Below are 11,410 nucleotides of genomic sequence, written 5' to 3'. Positions count from 1 at the left end.
GCCTGCTGAAAACAAAGAGAATGCCATAGATGACTACACACAAATGAGAGGAGAGGAGGTACTAAGTGAGAACTGTGTCTGGTGTAAGCATTACAAGCTTTATGGGGTAAGAGATTATATATAATATGCAATGGCCAAATCATATGTTAATGCCTTTGGGAAGTCATCAACATAACAGACAATGTTGTGGGGTTTTTTTAAAATCGTTCATGAGTAATAATTATATCCATCTATTAGAGAACTTTAATTGAATGTTTTAAATTAACATTGTCAGCCTAAAATCCTTCACTTTATGATTAAAGAAAAAGAAAAAATGGATTAAAGTTGAACATATTAGTAAATATTTTCAAGAGTTACAAGACCTTGTGGTTTTAGTAGCTTATAGAGTACAAATTGCTTGAAATTATATGCAGAATAACTGGGCTGAATGAATCTGGATCATCAGAATGCCACAATTACCAGACCTCCTTTATACAGCTTTCTGAGTTTACAGACATAGTTTAGTAAGATGTTAAGTCATATCTGAACTTTGTAATTATAAAACAGCATCCAAGTATGTTTAACTATAGTCAGTTTTACATAAAAAATTCTATGGATTATTTATGGTAGGACTATAAAATATGCATTTATGTAATTACAGGCACATCAGTTTATCTGGTGGGTGAAGACAGCTGCATGTGTGCTCTGCTCCTGTGTGATGCCTGTTAGGCCAGAAGCTCCACAGCTCTGTGAGGTCCATGTCAGTGCAGCAGCTGCCAGTGCAGAGGTGGCTTGAGCCTGGCTGGCTGGAAGGGCAGCCACGCAACTGCACGTAACTGCTGAAGGCTTGCCTTCCAATAGTTCACTTTTATGGACAAACACACGAGTACTTCGGATCGCCCACAGACGTTCTGAACTGATTTTGAAACTAATTTGGTTAGGTGTTTTAACAGTCATGTATATGGAAAGAAATGAAAACAGTTTGAAATAACTGGTTATTACAACTAGTTGATGCATATTAAGTAGATTTTTTACAATTATAAACTTTGTGAAAAAATAAAATTCCATTTAAATGAAATGTTTAGAATGCCTCAAGCACGTTTTTGTCTTGATTAGTATTTTTTTTTAAACAAAAGCAAAAACCTCAATATTGAGTGTGAAGCTGGAAAAAGTGGTATTCAAGAATTAGCATGTAGCAGCACATGCAGCTGAGCCCTTTTTTTCATTTAAAAGTTGATCACTTGTCCACAGACTTAGAGGCCTAGGTTTTGTTAATTTTTCTGTCTGATAAGATTACATAAGGGTTCACAGAAGAAAATTGTGCTTTAAAATATTCCAGAGTGGAAATTCTCTTAGAAGAATTGCTAAATAAAAAGAACTGCTGACCCAGCTGAAATATAAATACCTTTACAGGAATGGGTTGGTTTTAATAAAAGATGATATGGCTTTATGGTTGGAACAAAAGCCTTGATACTAGGAATCTCTCTGTTTCTTTGCCCCTTATTGAACAGAATTAAGCACTGTCCTTCTGAATTCCCAGATATGAAGTTGAGATAACATCAGCATTTATCACTCAGAAATCTCAAAGCAAACGTCAGAGAGCATTTGACTTCTCAATTTTCCTGGAATTGTGATTCTAAGAATGTGGTTTAATGTTTGCTGCAATTATTAAATTTTCTTTGCAAATAATGGTAGTTATTCTTACAATCAATTCAAGGTTGTTTTATCAAATACTAAAGGGATTTCTATTTAAATATTTGTGTCCATTATATCTTCAGAAATTTCAAAACTGGTCAAAATAGCTTTGTAGTTAATTGTGTTTCCTGTTATAAGATTTCAGCTTCAGTTAAACGACCTGAGGCTTTTTAATAGTAAAGTTAATATAGTTAGCACTATTAGAGCGTTTCATATACTATTTATCATTACAAAGAACTCATGCCTGTCTTCTCTGTTCTTCTCTAGTACTAGCACAGTGACCTATATAAGTCTGTGCAACAATTTTGGATATGTAGTTTGATGACATCCTAAAGGGCTTTTTTTGTGTTTCATGATAGTACAAGCTAATGCCAAGTAGTATCAGTAGAAGTCTTGAAAGCACATAAATTTACTAATAGTTTTAATAATATCTTTGTAATTTTTTGTCTATTTAACATCCTGAACTTTGCTGTTTTTTCAAGAAATTGAAACATTCTATTCTCATCACAAAGATCTTGGGGAGACACTTAGAGGAATCTGAGAGTAAAGCTTCTTTGTTGTTTCTTTTCTCTTTGCAGTATTTGTAACACTGTAAAAAGCAGTACTTGCCAAAGGTAGCAGCTGAGAATAAATCTGGAAAGAACTGCAGTGATCCATTAGAGTGACCACTTAGAAAAATAGATATAGTCACAGTCTTAAACCACAGTCTGTGCTGTTTAAAGATTTTGAGCTTACCTATGCATACTAGATCCATAAAACCATACATTCCATAGCAGATTTGAAAAAGGATGTCCTTTCTTTGCCATACTGCATAAGGGCTGAAGGCTGACCATAGAAGCCAAGTCACACTTGCTACTAAGAACAGAGATCCTAGGATTACAGCAACCATCTGCACTTTCTCAACCAGTGTTATAGTAATGCTTTGCCACTAAAAGAGAAACAAAGTTGTATAAGATAAAAATGTTATTTTCTGTGATTGTACATTCAACTCCACTTTTATCCTGAAATCAGAAATTATTTTATAATTTATACATAGCTTCATAGATCTTTACTAATATCCTTAATACTGACTTTGGGTTTTTTTGTTCCTATTTCACTTTATTCAAAGTGAAACTAATAGTGGCTTCCCCATCCCCTCCAGCATCGCTATCATCACCATTTGGCTTGTAAACTTCAGAAGAGTTAATAATTTTATTTCTGTTTTGAACACATAGGCAAAAAAAAAAAAAATGTGGGAAGACAATCTTAAGTATGTTTTATGTTAGTGTAACAAGCTGAAAGTGACAACTTTCCTTTCTGTCCCACCCCTCTAAGGTCTTAAGCCCTTTTTGACTTTCCTGCTGCTCATCGAAGAAGTTCCAGATGTACCAAAGAAGTTGGTTTCCTCTACATAAACCACTGTCAACAGGGCAAAGAGACACCTGCAACACAGTGTGGAAGCAACCTGAAGACTCAAGAGGAGCCCTGAACATAGGTAGTACAAATATCTCTTTTCAGTGCACCCCAATTATGTCCACCTTTTCAGGGAAGGTTGTTTCCTCTATATGTGAGGTGACTCAGATTCATGCTGTGATAAGATTTAAATATAAAAAAAAAGTATGATTACTGAATTCTGTCAAGAGAAGAATAGAAATAAAATTCTGTTAAAATGCAGTCACAAAAGCAAAACACAGCATAAGATTACCCTTATCTTATCTGGTATTTCTTGGCCATAATTTTCTATATTAGCACAGCAGCCTCCCAATGTAGCCACATCACCTATTCCAGAGCTAGTGTGCAGACTTTGTAGATCTTTCCTGTTCCTAATTTTGAACATTCTTGCCCCCTTCTACAACTGCAATAGGGAACATGTGGAGAAAGCTACTGCAGTAAGGGTTTTATTACCTCTTTTACCATCTGGCAATAATTTTTCCTGTTGCTTTATGAAAGCTTTCTATTTTTAGCAGCAGTTGGGTACCCAGTACTGTAATCGTATGATGATAGAATAATTCAGGTAGCAAGGGGCTGTGGGAGGTCTCTAGTTCAACTTCCTCCTCAAAATAGGGTCAGTCATTAGATCAGAACAGGTTGCTCAGGGGTTTATTCAGTAATACCTTGAAAACCTCCAAGCACCGACACTGTTCAGCCTCTGTGGGCAACCTGTTCCACTTTTTGACTGGCCCCAGGTTGAAAAATGTTTCTCTTAAAAAACATTTTTTCTTATATCCAGCCTGAACTTGGATCTCTTTTGTTCCAGCCTACATCCGCTTCCTCCCATAGTACCACTGTGAAGAGCCTGGGTGAGCAGTGAGGTCCTCTGCCCCATTCTTCTCTTTAAGCTTCTTCCATTAATTTTTCTGTTGTTGCCTAATTTGCACATCTGGTGCTGCATGCTTTCTCTTGTTGCAGCCTTCTGGATATAATAGTACAAAAAGACAGCTGAATAACAATTTCTAAACTGCCTGTCTTGAGACAATGTCCTTTTACAATGAACTTCTTAAACTCATACTAGCTATTTCATTGAACTTCAGGGTTTGGAATGGGGCTATTCATATTAAATAATACCTCTTTAATGTTAAAGCAACTATGGATTTTCTTTGTTAGAATTCTTTTTTTATAAGGTCAAGGAAGTTCATTAACAAATGATTCATTACAGAATGGTGTGAGCTTCTCATGACTCAGATATTACTTGTATACAAGATTTAAATGTCAGGACTGATACAGAAGTCTCTTTAGACTCAATATGGCTATGTTCAATAAAATTATTTTTAATTTCTCAGATGAAGCTAAACAGCATGACTTGGCAGAAAACTGACAAAAATGCTACTGGTTATGTATCTCTTCCTATCTTCTTTCATTACCAGTGTGAGACAGACATGTAATAAATTTGTTCAGAATGCCTGAAATCAAAGCGCATTTACATGAAGTAAAGCTTTAACTGTCACAAATTATTAAACAGTCAAAATCACAGAAGAAGCTGGCAAGAAATTGAAAAGACTGTTATATCACTGAAATAAACAGTGGATCTTCCACAGTGCAATTTCAGCCATGCTGAAGTTCCAATACTCAATTCAGGCTTTTTTTAAAAAACAAACAAACAAACAAACAAACAACTTAGATTGCTCATGATTATTCTACAAAGATAGCCCTGAACAGAAGGAAAAGTAGTTCAAACATTTGGGATAAGTAATGTAGCACGAAGTCTAGATATAAAGCCTTTACCCTGGTGTTATCTGACAACCAATTTCTACTCCTGCCTCCCACTCCCAGCAGAATCCACCACCTTTTCCCATGCCCTTTTTCTGGAGGGCTTTTGTTGGCATTCCCTAAATGTTTTCTTCCTAGAAAAGCTTGGCCTTGAAAAGTTCTAAGAAACACAGAGAAGGCCCTCACCTCTTCCCAGCATTTTCTCAAGAATATATTCTAGTTATTTTGCTGTTCTCCTGATCAGATGAATTGTCTGTCAAGAATGCAAGCAATTGAATCTCTCAACCTCAATAAATTCAGTAATTACCAAGATTCAGCATATTAGCACGCTACCAACCAGGAAGAGGAGCCATGCCAATTACTGAGAAAATGTGCAAGTGTTCCACAGGTTGTAGTTCCTAACTCTTTTGCCTTTAAAAATCAAAGAACAGTTACCAAACAAACAAAACCTAACAAAATAAAGCAAACAAGAACCCCAAAAAGGGGTTAGGTATTTTCTTCTATGACTCACCTACTTTGGCCCCTGTGGGTATTCACTGCCTTTCTTCTACCAAAGAAGCTGTAGTCCTCCACCTTTGTCAACTGCTGGTCAGCAATAATCAAGCAATTTAAACATTTTAGGAAAATTTTCTCCCTATTAGTGTAATCTGTAAATTAAACTAATTGATGAGATCCTACAGTAGACGGAGGAGGAAGGATTGTGTGCCTAAGATGGAAGGCATTCAACAGGCCCAGAAAGTTTTATGAGAAACTGCCAGCTTGCCTCCTAGGGCTGGGCAGTCTGCCATAAGAATTCAACACCCTAAGAGTGACAGGGTGGGATGGACTGGTGTTAAGATCTACCATGCGATCAGTTTGGGGACCTCAGTTTCTGTGTATGTCCCTTCTCCGCACTAATGGCAAGAAGACTAGTTACCCTGATGGCTAACTTACCTCAGCTGAAATTTCATCCTCCTTGCCCCCCCATAAACACGCAGTTTTGATTCAGAACAGTCTGAGATTGCCTCTTGGGAAATTAATGTCTTGATTTTTTTCCTTTAAATTTTACTGACTTTTGGTACAGATTACAAAAAGTGAACAGATCTTACTGAGACAGGCATATTTTTCACACAATGAAGAAGCTGTTCTGTCGTTCACACACAAATAAGTTTGGAAGGGCCAGTCCTTTACTTGTCCTGCCATGGACAGTGTTAGCTATTAGGCAGCGTGAGGAACAACACCGGACTGTATTGTTTGGTGACACTGCATTTTGTAACAAGGCTTGTGAAGAGGAACTGGAGTTAGGGTCACACTGTTCTCTTCTACCTGAAGTCTTACAGCATAGCTAATATGAGTGAGTATACACTCATATAGACACCCAGAAACATGAGATTGTTTTTCTACGAGTAAAGTTCTTTTATCAGTTAACTGTATTGAATTTCTCACCATATTAGTAATAATAGGCCTTATTGTATGCCCTGTTACATGTTGTTATAATCACTTCAACTTTAAAATGTCAAATTAATGGCTTTCAATAAAGAGATCACAAAATTAATGTAGTAAAAATAATTCAGTGATAGTTAATGTTGAGAAATCACATTTAGAATTCAACAGACTGAATTATTTAACATTCCAAATTGTATGATTTCATACAATTTGTCATAATTTAAATCCATTATTCCCATAAGTGTTTCTCATTTTCTTGATACAACTTGTCTCACAACTCTTAATTGCTCATGATTATAAATTATATTATGACTTCCTAATTTGTTTTTGTCATTTGCTGACTATATGTTCCATAATCAGTAACAGTTCTTTTAGCTTAGTTTGCCAAGTTAGAAAAGATCTATACAGCCTTTTAGCACCAACTTCTGTAAAGCACATACATAAGTATTATGAAAAAGACTATTTCTGCTTAAAAACTAGAAATTGAAAGAAAACGCTAAATATTTTCTATCAAGATAATAATACTACTGTAATTTTCAAAGATTCTATTAAAAAATTCTCACTGAAATGTCTATTAAATAGGATCTCGTTTCATATTCCTTCCCATCATAGCTGGTGTTATGATGTACCATGGCCTCTGTTGCCCACTAAAAGAATGCACTTCAATATACAGTGATGATGAAATCCCTCCTTGAAAATGGTGTCTTCATAAACAAAATATAATTCATGTTTCTGATTTTAATGTAATTCTGCCTGTCCCTTGAAAACTTCCTACACTTTTACTTCCACTGACACTTCAGTATGTTTGGCTCTTATAATCTTTTATTTACTACTGGTCTTCCTTTCATGAATCATTTGGGAGTCTATTACATTAATGGTACACTGTAGTTCTAATGCTGACCCCAGAAACATTGCTCCTCTTTTCTTCTAAGGGCTCTGTCAAGCAGAAATACTGCATAATTTCTTATTTTTTGAAGTTGAGACTTCCACAAGTTGAAAGAAACATACTGCCTTGATGGACTAATTGTTAAATAATAAAGTTAATAGTTACATGCATCTCCTTAAAAACATGAAAAAGGATATATCCTTATATATAGGATAGATCCTATAAGATCTGTCATCTTTGAGATACATTGATATTAACTTGTCTTTTTTTAATGGTGCCTTGTAAAAGCCTATTGATGATTGTAAAATACATGGTAGCAAAACGATCTAAAAAGTACTGGCTGAGACTGTGCTTTTACATAGAACAGATTACATGAAAAATGCCTTCAATGAAACTACAGGTTTTCCTACATCCTTAATAAAGAACATGCGAAATTTCCTTATGGCTCTCCAAATGTGAAGCAGCTCCAACTCTCCCAGTTTGTTATCCACTGAAATTCCTCAAACCAAACAGCTGTTGAGGATTACAACACTCTATCCTCTCTGAAACACAGCTTGTTATGGACACTGCTGACTGGAGCCTATCTTTCCCTCTAGTCATTCTGGAACACAGATGATTTTATATAAAAGCAACTAAAAATAGCTGGCAGTGACCTATTATAACATGATTAACCTGAACATGTCATAGAACCATAGAATCATTTAGGTTGGAAAAGACCCTTAAGGTCATTGAGTCCAACTGTCAACCCAGCACTGCCAGGTCACCACTAAACCATGTCCCTCAGCACCACATCTATATGTGCTTAAAAATACCTCCAGGGATGGTGAATCCCACACTTCCCTGGGCAGCCTGTTCCAGTGCTTGATGACCCTTTTGGTGAAGAAATTTTTCCTAATGTCCAATCTAAATCTCCCCTGGTGCTGAGGCCAATTCCTCTTGTCCTTTCTCTTGTTACTTGGGAGAACAGACCGACCCCCACTTTGCTACAATGTCTTTTCAGACAGTTGTAGAGAGCAAGGTCTCTACAACTTGAACCTCATTTTCTCCAGGCTAAACAACCCCAGTTCCATCAGCCACTCCTTGCAAGATTTGCTCTCTAGGCCTGTATCAGTTACACGATTTCAAAAAGCTTTTGATGTACTGCTTGCTCTGATTGCTGGGATCAGACGACTCTGACAAGAAAAAGTTCTTTCCTATCGTTATTCATTAGGCATAACAGGATATATATAAGGTGTGTATATCCTATTAATAAAACTCTTAATGAACCAAAAGAGCACAATGATTTCTGTTCAACAATCCATTTCTGAAATGCCTGTTCCTTACTTTATCTTGTTAGTAGTCTCGATGATTAGATAATTAAGTCTTCTAACATGTTTGGAGTAAGCACACATTGACTATACACTCTAACATACGCAGTGATACTGCTAACTCACTGACCAGCCTGGAGAGAAAATGCACAGCATTGAGTGGGCACACACACACACACATTTGAAATGTCATTGTTTGCTCTAGGCTTCTAATTTTATGTCTTTTTTTAATAAAGGATCAATGCCACAAAAATTGCAGCTCACCACTAATGTTTACCCATTTTGATAAATTATTGACACACAAAGTGCCCCAGGTCATAATGCCTATTATCTTTTCCCATATCAGAGAGCTCATGAATACAGACAGTTTGGCTTGTATGTATCTTCTCAGCCTGCCTCCAAGGCCGTACCAGTATTTTATATGGGACATGGTGATAGCATGACATCCTTTAACATCCTGTCCATCCCGTGGACATCCTGAACAATGTACGAAATTTTCAAGTTCTATTACATTTACCTTTCAAAATCTTACTATTTATTAAGCAGAGTAGTTTAACATTTTATCTTAGGCTTTTTAAAACTGCATTAGAATCAAGATCTGAGATCACAAGTAGAGCTGTGTTGAAAACTGTATCAGTCTTAAAATGTTTTTTCTCTGAAAAATTATTAGTAGCTGTCTTTGCTGATGGCCAAAAAATAAAAGGAATTAGGCAAGACTCTCTTACAGACAGAAAGTGGGTATTGAATTTTAATGGCACATGGAAGTGAACACTTTCCTTAGAAGTATTCAGAGTATTTGGAACCATCAACTCCTATTGATTAAAATAAGGATATTAATCCTGTGTATTAATCCTCCTGTCTATTAAAAAAAGAATGTATTTTCATCCAGTCTCAAAATAAAGCTTGGCCCTTTTGAATGAGCAAACTTGAACCAGAAATCATTGCACAGTAATGAATACAGTATTCTTGACACCTAAAAGTATATGAAGCAAAAATATGAAATCTGTTAAATGTCCTATTTGTACCAAGTAGTATTATTTTCTAATTTCTGATTTCTGTTTTTGTTAAGAATTGCCTGTCAATCCAACAGGATCAAATTCTGCCCAAGTTCTATATCACAGAATACTTAAAAGTCATGGTGTGTCGCAGACATGTATGTGTGAGAAATATGTACGGTTGAAGTGAATTATTGTCAGGTTAGCTTTTAACTCATATGAGACCCTAATCAATTAACTTTAGCTTAGTGGCTTAGTTAATCAGTATTTTGAACATTCCACGGACATATCTAATAGAAGCCTGTGAATGAAAATTACCACTCTATGTCAATAAATATTCCTACTGCAATGTAGGAACTGTTCTGTTGCTGCTTTATTGGAAATACTGAGTTTTATTGCAACCTAGATGTAGTCTTGATAGCATTAGCTGAAAATTACCTGTGAATGAATGGACAAAATGAAAGCCTGCTATGGTTGTTGCATTCTCTGTAACTTAAAGATGATTTGCAAAATTAAACTGAAAACTTATCTCAAGCATAGACTGTCATGTTATGCATTGGACCACGTTCCTGGAAGGACACTGACAGAAAAAAAGCATTTATACTAATTACTCAGAGGAATTATGTCTCAGCAAGATTATAAATGAGCTAAGTGAAGGAGGTATTAATTGTCATGCCATCTAGTAACTTAGGAGGGTTAACCATGTTCGCCTCCACAACTCTGTGCTTCGCATTGGACACAAGCAGATGGTATCAAAAAGGGTTCTGGAGTCGATTTGTCCTTCTCTCCTGGGAAAGGAACGGTTTGTAAATTATAGCTAAAACTGTTGAATACTTTCAACCAAAAAAATGCTGAGCATGAGGATAAGATTGTGTACCTCAATATGATATCAATGTGCTCACCAAAGAGGCGTAAAAAATTGCAGGGACAGAACAAGGCTCTTCCGTGAAAATGCCCTGGCCACCAGCCAGTAGACAGAGGAACCATCCGTTCTTGGGCATTTCTGTTGATGTCTTCTTGTCTATCTTATTGAAAGTATTAAAGTATTAATTCCTTCATTTACTGAAACCCATATTTCATCTGCTAGCTGGAATTTCTGAAAGTGCTGGCTACTCTGTCTCTTAGATTCGATTAATAATTGAACAGTTTTTACAACCCCTAGAAGAGGAAACACAAAGGGTTTATATGAGAACATTCTGCACTCTAATGGTTGGTGTATTCCCTTTTGTTCACCTGAGTTAATGCAAGGTTTTAAATTTCTACTTCCAAAGATACTATTTTAATAACTGATATTTACATGGTATTCAGGATATTCAGTAATAGAACTCCTTCCAAGTGATTTATTGGAATACTTCCGGTTCCCATACAATACATAGATGTTCACCGAACCAAAGAGGAAGCAAATGAAAATTATTCCTCTATTCACATCTCCTCCATAGGGATGAGTAGGGAGATGATTTTAGTATGGTACAAAGCATCAGGAAATATTTCTGATACTGGCCTGTTCAGTGGGTTCAGGATGCTGAAAAAGAGGCCACGGAAAGGCCTGGAAAAGAGCCATGTAAATTATATGAAGGTGGAAGAAATGCCATATAATTAGAATTTCAGACTGCAAAGTTCCCAGTTTGCTGAAAGAAGACTGAAAGAAGACATTTCTAAAGCACTTAGGTACTCTAAAATGCACAACATTAAATGATGGTTAGATGGTGGAACCAAAGAATGTAGATGCACAAAAAAATTCAATTGGATAAGCACAGTCAAGAAATTGTAAGCCACCAATTATCAACATTTTGTTTAAAGTACACAGTATTTATAGCTTTCCACTATCTGCTTCCAGGCAGCTTAGGAGTCCAAAGACATGACATCAAGTAGTGCATCACCATCTGTTGTCACTGGATGCCCCTGTATCCTGCAGCAACATTATTCACAGCTGAGAA

The 11,410-nt window shown here is 36.2% G+C and overlaps 1 protein-coding gene across 1 annotated transcript in view; it reads right to left on the bottom strand.

Moving 5' to 3' along the window:
- MARCH11 (membrane-associated ring finger (C3HC4) 11) overlaps positions 1-2,598 on the bottom strand; it is a 7,557-nt gene extending 4,959 nt beyond the window's left edge. Inside the window, exon 1 of the mRNA XM_008945131.1 lies at positions 2,410-2,598. Coding sequence (XP_008943379.1) covers positions 2,410-2,563 — 154 coding nt within the window. The 5' untranslated portion in view covers positions 2,564-2,598. The remainder of the gene's footprint in view (positions 1-2,409) is intronic.
- Between the last annotated feature and the right edge of the window lie 8,812 nt (positions 2,599-11,410).

This window comes from Merops nubicus, unplaced genomic scaffold (assembly GCF_000691845.1).
Source record: "Merops nubicus isolate BGI_N331 unplaced genomic scaffold, ASM69184v1 scaffold9848, whole genome shotgun sequence".
Taxonomy (NCBI): Eukaryota; Metazoa; Chordata; class Aves; order Coraciiformes; family Meropidae; genus Merops; species Merops nubicus.
Note: the sequence above shows the minus strand (reverse complement) of the source record. Positions and strands in the feature narration are given on the sequence as shown.